Below are 17,173 nucleotides of genomic sequence, written 5' to 3' on the forward strand. Positions count from 1 at the left end.
GGGCTCTCTTCCTGAAGATCAGGACCCTGGTTTGCCGAGTGAATCCTGACCGTGTCTGCCGGCGGCCTGCCTTCACTCATCTCCAAGGAATCACAACTTCTCCATTGGTGTCTGAAGGTTTGTTGAGTAGTTCATAGAGGGCAGAGTTTGGGAGAGTTCAGAGGAAAGATCTGAATTTGCTTGGGTGAATTTAATTTGTGTTCAGGGAGCTGTTCCGAAGCAGGAGAAAGGTTCAGCTCACAGGCTTCCTGCAGAAAGTGCTGACTGAAGTACAGTTGGGATAATGTGGTCTTAAAAGAAGGGAAATTTGGGGCCAGCCCAGCTGGGTAGTGATTAAGTCACCCACTCCACTTTGGCAGGGTGCAGGCCTGCATGGCTCCTCGAGCCACACTGTGGTGGCATCGCACATAAAGTACAGGGATATTGGCACAGATGTTAGCTTAGGGCTACTCTACCTCACAAAAAGTAAAAATAAAAAAGGAAGAAAAGAAATGTGGAAAAGTGAAAAACTTTCTTTGTTTCATGGAGAGACTGTTATATCTCCAAGCTGAATTTATATGTCTCCTCCCCATTCTAAAGTTTTGAATTGTCCCTTGCGAAGGAGAACCAGACTCCTGGCTTTACCAGAGTTAGAAAGTCCCTTCCCCCAACAACAGGAGCACAGACAGAGGGATATTTGAATCCTAGTAGTTTAATGTCTATCAGTATAACAATCTAGTGTTTCCGTATGACTCTGTAGATAAATTCTCCTCACCTAGGCCTTTCTGTGCGTAGGAACCATGACAGAATGACACCTGGCATGGATTCACTTGTCCAGACACAGGAAATTGGTGCAGTTCCTTAAAAAATCACTAACCTTGCTCATTCTTCTCCATGAGCCACACCTGTCACAAAGAAACAAATCTCAGATTAGAGAGAGATCAGGAGTGAGAGGAAAATGAAGGTAGAATGTCCAGAAGTGGTATCTTTTCCAACTTTAATAAACAAAATGAGTTACTTGATTGATGTTAATGATATAAGAAGATGTCAGAAGAAGTAGTATGACAACAAGATCCTGAGACCCATGAGGGAAGGAAGTTAGAGTGTGGAAGTCTCTGTGTTCACTTTCACCTCCTAAAGAAGGTACGGCTACACCCATCTTACTCAGGCATACGGAGGACACCAGTCAAATCAGTTTTCTCCCTCTGAATTCCCCTCATGTGACCCAATGTTAGTTTATCAAAGTTGACTTTGGAGATTGTCACCTCTGCTGCACAATCTTGTCCCCCTCTCAGCCATAAGTCAGCTCCAGGCACCTGTCATCTGATCTGGTACAGTATGCCTCTGTCATGTGAGTTCTCCCGGGGATTTATGATTGATTTGTTACTTTTCTGCTCCAATGTTTCATTCGCTGGGATTATAAGGAGTTTATGTTAAACAGTGTTAGATGACTACCTGGCAAATTTGTCTTTGCATTTCATTTAGGAAAAGTGACTCCTTCCGTTTAACACCAGTAATTTGTGATTTCATCATGGTTACAGAAAGTTTTTAGTTTCAATGACAAAACAAGGAAATTCTGTCCATATCCTTGTTGTTTGGAATTTTACATATTTAATGTAATTTTTCACTTGTTCTTAGCTGGCTTCTGTGGAACATTTTGAGTTTGTATTCTAATCAGCTCAGATGTCAGAAGATCCATGTGTAAGGCGCAATCACCTGACACCTATGTCAGCCAACCGACCTGTGAATTCTATCAGGCAGACACCACTCATGTTCCCATATCTATCTCCCTGATTGCTGTGGAGCCCTTGGGACACTGCTTAGGCAGAGGTGGGGTCATCTTCCAAAGGAGAGGACTCCAGCTCCTCTGCACATTGCCCTTCTGTGTCCATCGTAGCAGCTTCTTTGTCATTAGCTCCTTGTAGCCCAATAGGAAAAGTATTTTCTAATCCCACAGAAGAAAGCAGGCTCTGCTCCTTCCTGCACTATAGGCTCTTGATGCATTGGTTAGATCTTCAGTGGGAAGAGAAATAATTTTAGACCTGCCCCCCATGTTTGCAACACAGCTTGAGTCATAAACAGATGTAGGCATTATCACGTAATATCTACCCCTGGTATAATGACTATCTCTGATCTTGCTATTCATCAGATTCTGATCTGAGCCGTAGTCCCTGCAGCCAGGGTCTAACTGCATATGACCTTTGGATTATTTTCAGTATCTGTACTATTAGCTGGATTACATTTCTGGTTCACCTTCAACCTCATTCTTTATCAGGTTTCCTTCATTTATGATGTATGTGGCACAGGTAGACACTTTCAGAAGGTCTAAATTTATCTCTATGCAACCTTCATAGCTTTTCCTTCCTTTGTGTGGAGCAAAGCGAAAATTTACTGGTTGCCTCATGCTGGAGATCTTTCTTTTACCATCAAACTTTGGAAACTATCAAGACAGTAATATCTACTGAGATCTTCTGTTTAATTGTTTATTGCCTCATAGCTCCTTTTGCCTGGAGCTCCTGACAGCACTCTTAATCCTAGCCAGTGGCCACAGGGCCATATTGAGTGCAGGGCAGAGAATAAGCATAATGGTGCTACATTCTGTGATCCTGCCTCTGACTGAGCACCAGCAACAGTTTGCAATCTGGATAACCATTTAGATCTATGTGACCTAATAAGACATAAGCTTCCAAGTTCACACAGCTTACCTGGGGGATACAGGATAGGAGTCACAGCATGCCTACATTGCTTCCTCAGGTGGGTCTCAGTGATGGATATTAGAGTGGTACAGGAAATGCTTTATCCCTCTCATCTCAGCTTTATGAAAAGCCAAACTAGGTGAACACATGTAAAGCTAGGTTAGATAAGCCTAGGACTACAAAGGACTGATTACCTTGTGAAAGCCCGTGAGCATAGCTTCCACACGCCTAAAACAGACATATTTGATTATAACAGTCACATTCCCTTTGTGAAAAAATGAGGTCTATGCTTACCACTGGCTTTTAAAGTCTATACAAAGTCTTCCCATACAAATCATTTTTTAGATCAGGCCACTTTTACGATCAAGGTAGCTGAACTTCCACTTTATTGTAACCCAGTAGATTTCCTAGAAAGAAAGAAATAAAAAAACTTACTAGGAGAAAACTACGCCAATATCATCTTTATAAGAAGAAAGAACTCAGGCCTGATGGAAACCCTTTGTTCCCACATACCAATTAAGTCGCAGTCCTATCCTTCTACCTTATCTCGTCTCTCACTCATTTGGTACTCTTCATTCCCTTCATCACCTTGTCCCTCAATGTGCATGCATCCTAACTGATCTCCTCAATTCCACTTTGGATCAATCTAACACTTCATACCCCAAGTGCAGAGCTAAATATGCTAACATAATTCATCATCAATGGTAATTTGTAGAATCATCTTGACAAAAATTTTGAGCCTTCTTTCTGAAGAATCAAATTCATTTCACCTGTGTTTTTACTGTTCCGCATACAACATGTGTGACCCTTTGAGGATATCCATACCATCTCCCTGTCTACCGTCCACATCCACACACACAATTAGGCTCCTATCAATGTCCTTGGCATCTTTCCAGGTCAAGTTGAAATCTCACCATTTATAAACACAAAGCTCCTCAGAAACAACCAGCTAGTGTGGCTTTCTTCACTTCCACAGGCCCGATTGCACGGGATATTAATTCAGTCTATGAAGTTTCCTCTGTTCGAGTTTGAAAAACTCGGTGAGGTAGGAGATGACAGACCTCTGAAGTAGGACCCCAAATAATAGGTTCATTCCAACTCTGTGAATTGAAGATAAATAACCTTTGTAAGTCACTTATTATCTCTATTTACACATCTGATAAAGGGTTTGATCTTCTCATGTACACACATACATTGTCACATGGTTATACGAGAAATCATCACAAATGTATAGCAAGTGATGGCAATGGTTACATTATAAATAACTTAGCCAGAGAAAGCTTTTCAGATATGACAACAGGTCTACAGAGAGTTCACTTAAGGATAAGCGTGAGTCACTCTGATATCAGGGGCAGCATTCCATGCTGAGAGAAGACAGCAAGTGTGAAACCCCAGAGGCATAAGTGGTTTGGGGCTCTTACCGTTGAGGATGTGCTTTTGGCCTGGGAAAGAACAAGCGGGATAGATGGTGTGTCACACAAGGATCTTGGTAGAAAAGTCTTCAGATCATCCTTTCATTCAGTGAAATTAAAGGAAAATACCAATCATTGCACAGATAAGGATGGAATTTCTCCTATGGTTTGAATAGGAGTAAAGTGTTTGAAATTACTATAAAAAGTCCTTTTTACCAGGTCAACAAGCTTCTTTGTTTCTCTACCTTTTCTTTTTGTCCTTCAATATTTTGGTCTTGGCCTGTCCTTGGTTTCTACATAATTAGTGTCATTTTATTCTTATCTTTCTTATTCTGCCCCTTTCACCTTTCGCAATCATGCAGGGATCTGTGAGTAGAGGAGCCTCAGAAGTCAGTCAAATAGGACAGGGGAGCATCTGTGATGGCTTCAGGAATCCTGGTGAACATAAAGGAGGAGGTGACCTGCCCCATCTGCCTGGAGCTCCTGACAGAACCCCTGAGCCTAGACTGTGGCCACAGCTTCTGCCAAGCCTGCATCACCACAAAGAACAAAGAGTCCAAGATTGACCAAGGAGGAGAGGGCAGCTGCCCCGTGTGCAGAATCACTTACCAACCTGTTAACATGCGGCCTAATCGGCATGTGGCCAACATAGTGGAGAGGCTCAAGGAGGTCAAATTGAGCCCAGAAGAGGGGCCAAAGAGAGATCTCTGTGTGCACCATGAAGAGAAACTCCAGCTCTTCTGTAAGGAGGATGGGAAGGTCATTTGCTGGCTTTGTGAGCGGTCTCAGGAGCACCGTCGTCACCATGTACTCCTCAGGGAGGAGGTTGACCAGGAATATCAGGTAAGAGACCAGGATGGAGAAAAGAGAGGGCAGAGAATGATACTTCATGGAAAATATCCACTTTGCAGTCTACTTTAATGACCTTGTCACGACAGCCCTGAGGCCTGTGATTTCTTTTCTTCCTATGTTCACCTTCTGAGGCCTGAAAGCCATTTCTGTGCATTCCTTCCAATTACAAAATGATAACCCTACAATACAGACTCTTAACCAGAAGTAGATATTTTTGTACCTTGTGCTAGTAGGTGGAGATTTGGTGCCCAAGAAGAGCTCTTATCATCTCTTTGAACAGGAGGGTTAACTGAGCAACTGGGTATATAAGGATATATGTTCTTTCCTTCCCTCGGGATCACGTTTCTTCTTCTAGGACAAAGAGAATCAGTATTCTCTTGGGAAGGGAATGCTGACTTCCACCACCTAAGTCTTAAAGAACACATTCACCACCTCAGGTTTTCTTCCAAGTCATAGATTCTAATCGCTATTCTCACAGTTCCTGTAAACTCTAGTTTCTCCGGAGAATAGCCTGATTTCATCCTCATTTATCCTATAATTTTATGTTGAGAAGCCCAGTGCTTGACTCTGGTTTGATTCCTCTCTTACAGAACAAGCTCCAGGCAACTCTGCAGGGGCTGAGGGCGAGGCAGCGGGAAGCTGAGGAGTTGGAAGCTGACATCAGAGAAAAGAGAACTGCCTGGAAGGTAGGAGGAAACACTTCCTGAGTGAGTTAGACTGAAATCTGGGCAGGACCTTTGGTGTTACTCAGAAGATGCTCCCTTCCTCTTTGTTCCTGACAGATGATATGTCCAAAATTCATTTGATTAGTCCTCTTCCTTATCCTTTCTGTGACAGGGTTGGGGGTTGAAAAGTGAACATATTCCAAATGGACATGGATACCAGGAGGGAGGTATTTACTTAGATGCACTCTCCGATGAGGATGGCTAGTGAATTCTGTTTTTTTCCTCATGGTTTTGAGCCTTTGACTCTTCTGGGGGATGACTTTTGGCAATGGCTCTTGGTTCTGTCCTCAGTGTTCAACTTTGGGCAGAGGCTAAGGGTGGGAGTCAGAACTAATGCAAGGAGGCTTGACTTTCCTGGAAAGCTGTGTGAAAACTCAGCCACACCCAGGTATCCACTTTGGCTCAGAGTTGACCTCAATAACACAGATTTTTGAGCATTATTTTGGAATATGCTGAAGAGAAAATATTAGGAAAAGTTGGCTTCTTCAAGCATTGCTCCCCTGCTTCTAAGTCACTTCCTTGTGAAAATTTCTTGAAGAAAATATTTCTTTTTTAGGCTCCCAGTCTCTGTCTGAGAACCTGAGTATATTTCTCTCTTTCTCATTCCTGAAGAATCAAATACAAAATGAGAGACAGAGTGTCCAGGCCGAGTTTAACCAAATGAGAGGCATCCTGGACTCTGAGGAGCAGAAGGAGCTACACAAGCTGGTGAGTGAGGAGGGAACTAGTCTACAGAACCTGGCTGAGTCTGAGAAGGAGCTGGTGGAGCAGAGGCAGTTGATGACAACTCTCATCTCAGATGTGGAGCATCGGTTGCAGGGGTCAACACTGGAGATGCTGCAGGTAAACTTGGGAAGAAACCTTGGTGTCTGAGATCTGAGAAGACTGAAGTTTTGTTTGCTTCTCCTCTGTATTGCTGTGTTCTTTCTGGTGGTGACATAAAGTTTCCTTGGGTCCTTCAGTACCCCATCCCTGTGTGTATTTAAGAAGTTATAGGAGTAATTGAAAGCTTGAATAACAAGGGAAAACATCAATTTTATTAATGTATCAGGTGCAGTGCGAAAATTTGACATTTGAAAGAAGATCATTTTTCTACAGTGATATTCCATAGGCCACTGTTATATGTGGTGTATGTGAGGCATTTATTAGGTACCTCTTTATGATCCAGCTTAGTCACAGATGAACAAATGCACTTTGAATTCCAAGAATTTTTTGTTGTTATTTTTTCCCCCATAGAATGAAGGTGAGTTTTTCCCACACTTTCTTTATTTTTTGAAAAAGATTTGTGAAGAATAGATCTTATTTATCTTTAAATATTCAATAGAATTCACAAGGTAGCTATCTCCCTCTGGGCTTGTCTTGTCGGAAAGCTGTAAAATATGTTTTTTCTTTATATTAAGTTTATTTTGACTTTTTACAGTTCTTGAGTCAGGTTTTGGTAAGGCATGTCTCTGTAAGACTTTGTCCATTCTGTCTAAGTTGTCTGGTTTGTATTCATATAGTTAATCATAATAATCCTTTATAAACTTTTTTATTTCAACAGCACTCACTGTAATATTCCCTCTTTTATTCCTGATTTTGGCGATTTGCTTTTTCAATTTTTTTCGTGGTGAGCTTAGTAAAGTTTGGTCAATTTTGTTGATTTTTTTCAATAACATACTTTATTATTTCATTGATTTATTATCTGTTTTTTCACCTTTCCATATCATTTACTTCTGCTCACATCTTTTAATCTCTTCGTTGTGTCCTCATGTGTGTATATGAAGGTGTGCATGTGTTTGTGTGCTGGGTTTCGTTTACTGCTCTTTTTTGAGTTTTTTTTTTTTTAAAGTGGATCCTAGGTAACTGATTTGAGACTGTGTTTTTTGGTATAGTGTTTAATTATAAATGCATTGCTTTAGTTGTATTTTATACATTTTGATTGTTTAGTTTTTATTTTCACTCAGTTCAACTTATTTTAAAATTTCCTTTGTTGTTTTTTCTGTTAACCCTTGGGATACTAGAAAGTATTTTGTCTAGAAAATTTTAGTGATTTCTTAATTTTTCTTCTGCTGTGGATTTCAAATTTAATTCCTCTGAAATCAGAGAACATATATTTTATTAATTCAATCTTTTAAATATATTGAACTTTTTTGTTCTTGTTCATGAAGAAAATTTGCCCTGAGGTATCATCTGTGCCAATTTTCCTCTATTTGTCATATGTACAATGCCACCACAGCATTTGATGAGCAGTGTGTAGGTTTGCTCCTGGAATATGTACTCATAAACCCCAGGGCTGCTAAAGCAGAGCACATGAACTTAACCACTACGCCACTGGGCTGGCCCTTATAGAGCTTTTCTATGAACTAAAATATTTTACATAGAATTTTTTCTGTGCAAATTTGATAGAATGTATATTCTGCATTCATTGGATGAGATGGTTTGAAAGACGTCAATTCCGGCAAGTTGGTTGATAGTATAGTCCATGTCTTCTAATTCTTCATGGTTTTTATACAAGCAATTCTCTCAGTTATGGAAGAGCAGTATTGATATCTCCACCTATTATTATTTAGTTGTCTGTTTTTCTTTTCAATTCTACTCTTTGTATTTTGAAGCTCTGTTGTTAGGTGTATGTATATTTGTTATTGTTATGTCTTCTTGACGCACTGATCTTTTATCATTATGAAATTCCCTTTCCATTGTCTCATAATATTTATTTTCTTAAAGTCTGTGTCATCTAATTTAATATACACATGAGCAATTTTATGATTACTACTTTATGGTATATATTTTTCTATATTTTTATCTTTTCCCTTATTCCTGCCTTTGAATCCAAAATATGTCTCTTGCAGATAGTAATAATTGAATCTTGCTTTTTATCCAATCCAGCAACATCTGCCTTTTAATTGGGGTATTCAGACAAAGATATTTAATGCAATTATTGATATTGTTGTATTTAAACTCTCCAGTTTGCTATTTGCTTTCTATATGTCTCCAGATTTTATTCTTCTCTTTCTGCTTAACTAGTTTCCTTCGTGTTACAAAAATGTTCTTAGTACAAAATCTAGCTTTTTCTTTTCTAATTGTACATTTTGGTGTTTTCCTTGTGTTTGCTTTAGTGCTTAGAATATGCATCCTATCCTATCATGATCTACTTCAGAGTAAAACAAACTTAGTTGCAGTAAAATATAGAAATTTGTCTCCCACACAGCTTCATTGACTTCCAGCAACAATGCAGTGATGCTGTTAATATGGGTACTTGATCCAGCGCAGAAAATGCCATGCAGATCTCAGAGTTTTTTGTAATAACTGAGAAGAGAAGGTCTCTTTGCTTCTGATGTTTATATCAGAGATGCATATATCCTTCATGAACTGAAAATAAAGTCAATATAGAGAGAATAAATAGAGTTTGGAGAAAGACATAGACCAGATCTTGATGGTGAGGTTTGAGCATCAAAATTAACCTTGAACTGCCCCCCAAAATCCATTTCTCTAGTTCATCTAGTTTTATTTGGTTTTTGCCATATTAAAACCAAAAAAACCCTAAAACGGAGAGCAAACCCATTTTCATGTCATGTGTAGACCCAGCCCTTGGCCTAGTTTTTGATGACATAGAGGAAGTAAGTCTGAGGTAAAAGAGACCAAATACATTGGTACATATCTGTTCAAACAAATAAAGCAATATCTGTGTGGCTGGCCCTATAGCCTAGTAGTTAAGTTTGGTGCACTCTGCATCAGCAGCCCAAGTTTGTGGGTTTGGATACTGGGCGTGGACTTACACCACTCATGAGCATCATGTCACAGCAACCTACTTACAAAATAGAGGAATATTGGCACAGATATTAGCTCCAGGCTAATCATCCTCAGCAAAAAACAAACAAACAAAATAAAACAGACAGACAAAAATATCTGTGATAATAAACAAGATCAGATGGCTACAGCTGCTAAGGATATGGATTAAACCAGCTTGGTAGAGGCTGATGTGTAGGGTAAAGATTGTAGTTTTTAAGACAGTGACCGAGTGGATATTGGTAACATCGTGGACAATGAGGTATAAGAGAGGAGACAATTTGGCTGAGGAATAGAAAGTTACCTATTGGATATCCTAACTCACTGGTTCCTGTGGCTTTTTTACTACTGAATGTATTAACTTGCATTTCAGAGGCAAAATTGAGTAAAAATAAACAGTTGGAATCATCTGCAAATGTGTGTGTTGAAGTGAAGGGAGTAGATGAGGTCACTTTTAGATAGTGTATAAAATGAGAAAAGAGAGATCTGAGAAATGCCTGTCTTAATACATTTATTTTCTTCCTCCCTCAGCAAAAACCATGCAAACCTCTTGAGGAATATTAAGATTATTTATCATAATATTTACCATCTTTGGACCTCCAAAGCCCTACATAATGCTTAGCAATTAGTAATATATCACTTTAAATTTCCATTGAATAAATGAAAACCCTATGAATTATTCAAGTAATCTCATGAGGAGCCTTATGCATTTAGGAAGAAAATTTTGGATCTCTTGTTTTCCTCCTAATGTGTCTTAGCTCCATAATCTGGAAACCTCGTGCTGCACTTCCATCAGGGTAAATCTGTTTCTACCTTTCAGGAAATCTGACAACCTCTCAAGAGCCTTCAGGAATGATTGCTCTGGGTTTTTCTTTACTTTTTGGCTCTCACATTGGGACCATCTCTACTCCCATCACATCAGGGATTGGTGGGGAAGTGATGAAGCTTTGTAAGTGGGGAGGGTATATCACTTCTTGATTCATATTTCCTCTTTTCTCCCTAGGATGTGAATGGCATCATGAAAAGGTATGTGAGAGAAACCAGACATGGTCCTTTCCTTATGTGTAGAGAGATTTAAAGCCATTAGAATTATCTGGTGGTCAATTAGGATTAAATATTGCTCAGGGTAAGAAAATTTCGGTGGAGTTTTATTTTAAATTTTTCTTCATAAGTCATGGCTTGAGTGTTCTCTAACTACTGAGAATGGACCAGATTCTCTGGAATTTAGGTGGTGGGAAGTGCAGAGTTTGGGTCAATAGCAGTGTTATGGACAAGGTATTGCAGTATCAAACCCCTGAGACTTCATAAATTTTTTCACCTTGCATCCCTATATCTAACTCAGGTTCCCTTATTTCATAGGCACTTGACATCTCCTGAGAAGGTCCTATCTTCTTTATCTTCCAAGCATCTAGATTAGGAGACACTTCTTTTATTTAAATTTCTGCCCTGGCAATTGAATAAACCAGGTCTTTCTATATGGTTTTGTTTAGATTTCCAAAAACAGACTTGAATCTCAAAGAATCTTTTGGCCCAGGTGCGAACAATTGATCTGTCTTTGTCATATACTTTGGAAGCCAGAATGGAAAGACAACAACCTTGTGTGTAATTTGCACACCTACGTGACAGCATCGAGCTCTTTCCAAACACATGAAATTCAGATGACTATCAGTTTGGTGTTCATAAAGTTGAGTGACCAAGTGTTTGGAACTGTTCCCTGAGAACATGAAATCTCAGATGCTATGCCGAGGCCCTCCCTACTGGGGAGCAGACCGTGAAGATCTTGGTCTCTAAACAGTATTCCCACACTTGATATGTTTCAAACACCCAGTAACCAGGTTCTGCAACGTCATTTTCTGGTCACGTCCTTGAGAAGCCACATCTGTGCAGTTGCCTTTCCACACATTAATCTTTTTTAAATAACAATATCTTGTTTTACCTGTTAAATCTATTCTTTCATATAATTTCACATCATTTCTAGGAAGTAGGGAGGGAGAGGCTAATGATATTATTTTGAAAGTAAGAATCTGTTCCTGAGAGGTCAAGATCTTTCCAAGGTCACACAGAGGGTAAATGAGAAGGTGGACATGAGCACAGTTCTTCTGGCTCCCAGGTCGGCACTCTACTATCTCCTTTCTCAGAGCTTTCAGGGAAGAAGGTTCAAATGAATCAGTGGGTGAAAAGATAGAAAGTTAATGGTTTTGGAGGGACAAAATGTCAGAGTTGTGTGGGTCAATTTTTGTCATCCCTAGGAGTGAGACCTTGACTCTGAGGCAGCCAAATCCTCTTCCTATGAAACAAAGGAGAGTGTCAGAGCTCCTGATCTGAGTGGGATGCTGCGACTGTTTAAAGGTGAGGAATGCTAGAGCAAGTGGGTGGCTGTTGGAATCTCGTGACAGCAGGGATAAATGGGGAAGACGGTACAATTTCTAGGAGTGGATAAAAGAGACAAACAAGGATGGATATCACATGCTGATTATGTGGTCAAATTTAATAGAGAGTGGACAAGTGTCTGGTTCATCCTCTCATTCACCAGTTCACTATCTTGACATAGTCTCCAACCCTTCCTTAATCTGGAGAGGAAATAGATTTCAGTGCAGACTCCTTACCTTATATTTAATATTATGGATTTTTGTCATTTCAGAGTTCACAGACAAGCAACGCTACTGGGGTAAGTAGAATTCACAGTATCCTCACGCTACCCTGTTCTCTTCATCTTTCAGAGCTGTGCATTTTCTAGCAGATCTCATGTTTAAGACCCATGTTTCCCCTCTAACACAGACATACACATTATGTTTCTGCAGTGTTATTTATCTCCCCAAGGAGAGAATAAAGTTCTTCCCAATTCCCACTCAAGTTATTTTCAACATCCCTCTCACAACATCATACATTTATGATGTGTGATAAAGCTACATCATATCTCTCACTCAACTCTAATTTTTCTACAGTTCGCATGAGACTGGATCCTGTCAACTCTAGGTTGTCAAATGTTTCCTTTTCTGAGGATTGGAGACAACTGAGACCAAACACAAATGTATATCAGCATGGAGATTATTATGATTATGGTGTTCTGGGTTCCCCAGATATCAGATCAGGGAAACATTACTGGGAGGTAGATGTGTCAGGGAAATCTGCGTGGATGCTGGGGGTATATAGTAGAATACTGCCTGAATTCAACTTGAGGGTTTCATTTAGACCAGGTGAAAATTATCAAAATGTTTACTCTAGATATCAACCTAAACATGGTTACTGGGTTATAGGGTTACGGAATCACTCTGAATATAATGCTTTTGAGAACTCTTCCTCCTCAGATCCCTTGATCTTAACCCTTTCCCTGACTGTTCCTCCCCTTCGTGTTGGAATTTTCCTAGACTACGAGGCTGGCACTGTCTCATTTTTCAATGTCACAAACCACGGGTTTCTCATCTATAAATTCTCTTCATGTCACTTTTCTCAGGGAATTTTTCCATATTTCAATCCTATGACATGTCCTGCCCCCATGACACTGTGCTTACCAAGCTCTTGAAGCTCCTTACACACTTACTCACTTTGTAGTGCCTCTTACCCTGGGTGCATTTAACACACAGCTAATTTGCAACATTCTCATCATCTTTTCCTCATTGCCTCCCTTTTTTCCATTTGAACATCCCTCATTCACCAATAGGATGTACAGTTTGCCTTGTGTCATATTTTTCCCAATATCATATTGGCATTAGGAGATAGTTTTATTTTATCATTGCCCTACTCTCAAGGCAAAAAGACTGAAGCCTCATAAAGAAAAATAAGTATTGAGGTAACACCTCTGCCAAATTTTTTCTGCCTCATTTCCTCTACCACTGACTGAGAAGATGAAGGAAGGCTTTTCAGTAATTTTTCTATATTATGGAAGACCTTGTATAGAAGTTATCCGCGAAAGAATGAGTCCTTAGTGGTATGTATGTTTACCCACAGTGCCCTTTATTCATGAAGGACATAAAGAGAAAATATCATAAATAATATGTACTAAGAGTGGAAGTTTTATGTCCAGAGTGTCTGTGTTCAAGTCTGTCTCTCCACATACTAGCAGTGTAACCTTGAATGATATACTTAAGTGCTGTGCTTATTTTCTTAGAATAATCTTTGTATAAGAACTGCACCATACTTAGGTCATTGTGAGTAGATAAATGTCATTAAGTATAAAGCACCTAAGTGTCTCAACTTAATAATTCATACTCGCTATACTAATTGCTGAAAAACGTGAGCTCTGTCAGTGTCTTATGAAACAGGTTTATGTTTACAGGGACAGCAGGATTCTTTTCACTGAAGTTTCATTTTTCAGGTCCCAGATACCACTGTATTGCTGTCAAGACTACTCCAACTCTGCCTGTGATACATAAGTGCAGTGTGTTCATGTGTGTGTGTGTTTGTGTGTATCACAATTAGAATTTTATTATAATTCTGGTGCTACTACATAATTGCCATTACCAAATGAACTAAAATTTATAGGATTTGGTTTCTTAATTATAAAAAAATATGAAATTTACTGAATGTAGTATTGTGAAAATTAAAAAACAATGTTTTCAGTAATTTCCATCATTTCTAGCACATAAGCAGTAATCTGATGTGGTGTCTATTATTTTTTGCCTCCTTCTCACTGTGACTGAAATGAAAGATTTTAAGAATTCATATTAGTTTACTTTAAACATTATTATCCTTGCCTTTTTTAAAGCAATACAATAACTTAAAGGATTACAATTTTTTAAATTTTAGCTTATTGTAAATAAATGTTTCTGTTTAGCCTCCCAGTCTTTCGTTTTTTTTTTTTTTTCTGAAGTACTTCTATGTCACCGAGTTGAATTTCAATTTGGGCTCTCTTTACCCAACTTGAAAAAGTTATTAGTCACAATGATACAGTAAGAGTCAGAAGTATAATTGTGGAATTTCTTAAGAGTGGTGTAGGTGTTTTGTGGGCTATGGTCAGCCTTACTTTTGCGGTGAAATGAAAGTTCTCAGACATGAAAAAGAAAGCCTGTTCTCCACCTTCTGTGAGATAGGAGAGGAATTATTTCTTCAGTGGATGTTCATTCAGCAAGTGGTTGGGACCCCCATGTCTTCTGGTATTTTTTATTCAAAACTCTTCCCTCAACCAAGTTCACAGTTAAAAAAAATAATAAGTGCACTGATTGGTCAAGTGGTATCTGCTCTCATCCCTGCTTGTCCCCAGGAATTCCCAACTTCCTCATCTTTGGATGACCTTTTGAAATGAAGAATTCCAAGGTGAATATGTCCAGTATTTTTTGTATGTGTGTGTTTGTCTGTATGTACACATCCATATCTCCATGCTCATCAACGGAATATTGAGGAAATTGATCTTCTAAATTTTCCCTCTGACCTCGGCAATCCTGTCACCCCATTGTTACAATGACTGAGGCTGTCACTAACTAGCTAAAATCTGTGCTCTTGAATTATGGAGAAATGAATCTACAGGGACATTCACATCTTCTCATTTAGTGGAATGTCCAGTCCTCCAGTTCAGGATGAAGTACCTAATTACAAGGAAATAAAGACCTGAATTTTCATATACAACCAAACAGATCTGCATACTGAGTGACTCTGCTTTTTAACAGAGGCTCATGGTCCTAAAATGAAGCCCTTTGGTAAAGAGAATATAGAAATTTTAAGTTGCTCCCAGTTACACTCTGTCTTCTCAGCAAACAACCAGAGAAGTTATCCTGGACTCAAAAATGTGGGTGGATACCACGTGTGGACTTGCAATGTGCAGATCCATTCTAGGGCTATTCTCTCCCCATCACCTCTGAACCACTGAGCATCACTCCTTCTGGTAATTCTGGGGCCTCAGGGCTGTGCTGGGCCATCAATGAAGCAGATGTCCATCCACAGTGAAAAGTTTGAGTGTACTGAGGAGAATCTCAGGGAATAAGGAAGATCCAACCTGCAGGATCATCCATAGACAATATGCATGCAGTAGAGTTAAGTAGCACGCAACTGTGACCAGTAGCCTCATCTGGAGACTTCACATCTTCAATGGAATAAACATGTAACCTGCACTCATTAACATGGGATTCCAGTGGCCTTATATATATATTTTTTGTTTATAATTACAAGTCAGCAATTTTTTTTTTTTTAAAGATTTTATTATTTCCTTTTTCTCCCCAAAGCCCCCCGGTACATAGTTGTATATTCTTCGTTGTGTGTTCTTCTAGTTGTGGCATGTGGGACGCTGCCTCAGCGTGGTCTGATGAGCAGTGCCATGTCCGCGCCCAGGATTCGAACCAACGAAACACTGGGCTGCCTGCAGCGGAGCGCGCGAACTTAACCACTCGGCCACGGGGCCAGCCCCAGTGGCCTTATATTTTGCTCGACGATGATGCTATGCAATCTCTTCATCCTGTGTTGCTCTCTGCACGGTGTCCAAATCTGGTTTGTTCTCACTCTCATCACCTACAGCTGGTACTCCCCTCTGCTGTGCTTTGTTCCCTCCCAGCTCAGGTAACTCTCATTTATTCCCAGGGGTGGGAAGTGAGGCAATTGTTTTTCTGCTCAGAAGCACTTTGAAACTAACCTGTACAAGTACATTCCTAGATACTGTAATAGTCAGGGTTCTCCAGAGAAACAGAATCAATATTATGTACGTGTAGACACATCGTTCAATAGATAGATCTTAAGGAATTAATTTATACATTTATGGTGGGTGAGAATCCAAAATCTGTAGGGAAGTATGGTAGGCTGGTGACCGAGGAAGGGTAGATATTGCAGCCCAAGTCATAAGGCAATCTAGAGACAGAATTCCTTTTTGAGGAGGTGGGGAGTCTTGTGTCTTTTTTCTTTTAAGACATCAATTGATTGGATGAGTCCCCCTTACCTTATGGTGGGCAATCTGCTTTATTCTATCTACTGGCTTAAATATGAATAGCATCTAGAAAATACCTTTACAGCAGCATATAGACTAGTGTTTGGCCAAATCTAGGTACTGTGGACTAGCCAATTTGACACATAAATTTATGTTCGCAGACACTAAGTGTTTTCAGTTAATACTGAGAATATCGGAGACTTGACAACATGAATATTATTATTTTCATGTTATGGGGTAAAAACTTCCTCCTAGTAGAGGAATAAATGGAAAGTATATTGCTCCTAAACTTTCTATTATGCCAAGTGGTCCTCTTTAACAAAATCATCAGTTTTATGGTATTTATATTTAATGTTGGTCATGAGTTAATTTTTGAGGTTTAATATATTGTAGGAGAGCTAAAATAAACTAATGTGTCAAAAGTGGCATCTGTGCCTTCAGAGGTGCTCTCAAAGGCCACAGGCATTCCTGTTCATTAAGTAACTCATGCTACTTTGCCCCAACAAGATATCTTATGGGTGATGCTGTAGCTATGGGGCCTGAAATCTGAAAATGTCAAGGCTATGTTGTGTTTGTTGCAGTTGAAGTGTTGTGTATTTGCCGTTTCCTCCCTGCGCTGAGCCTCCTGCTTCCCTTCTGAGTCATTAACTCTCAATTACCACTAGCTGGTGTCACAGGTGGAGGCAACTGCAGCAGCACGTGGTCTTCTGTGAAGCCCAGCCAAGGGTTTCCGGTTTGGGGAGCTATCCAGCCCCTTCCTGTCTCTGAATTGCTGTCTCCTTTCAAACAGAGGAAATTTACTCTTTGAAATAATTGAAGTGCAAATAAAAATAGTTAAAAAAATTACAGTAGAAAGAGAACATGATCATTTTACACACAAAATGGCAAAAGGCA

At 39.6% G+C, this 17,173-nt stretch overlaps 1 protein-coding gene across 1 annotated transcript; it reads left to right on the top strand.

The window, feature by feature from the left end:
• Positions 1-14,213, top strand: LOC139083971 (E3 ubiquitin-protein ligase TRIM34-like). Its single transcript, XM_070624277.1, is given in 9 exon segments — positions 1-117; positions 4,450-4,930; positions 5,530-5,625; positions 6,277-6,507; positions 10,436-10,458; positions 11,682-11,737; positions 11,740-11,781; positions 12,074-12,100; positions 12,378-14,213. Coding segments are annotated over 8 exon segments (1,476 nt in total). The 5' UTR covers positions 1-117; positions 4,450-4,507; the 3' UTR covers positions 12,956-14,213.
• Positions 14,214-17,173: the final 2,960 nt, after the last annotated feature.

Source organism: Equus przewalskii, chromosome 6 (genome assembly GCF_037783145.1).
Source record: "Equus przewalskii isolate Varuska chromosome 6, EquPr2, whole genome shotgun sequence".
NCBI classification, from domain to species: Eukaryota; Metazoa; Chordata; class Mammalia; order Perissodactyla; family Equidae; genus Equus; species Equus przewalskii.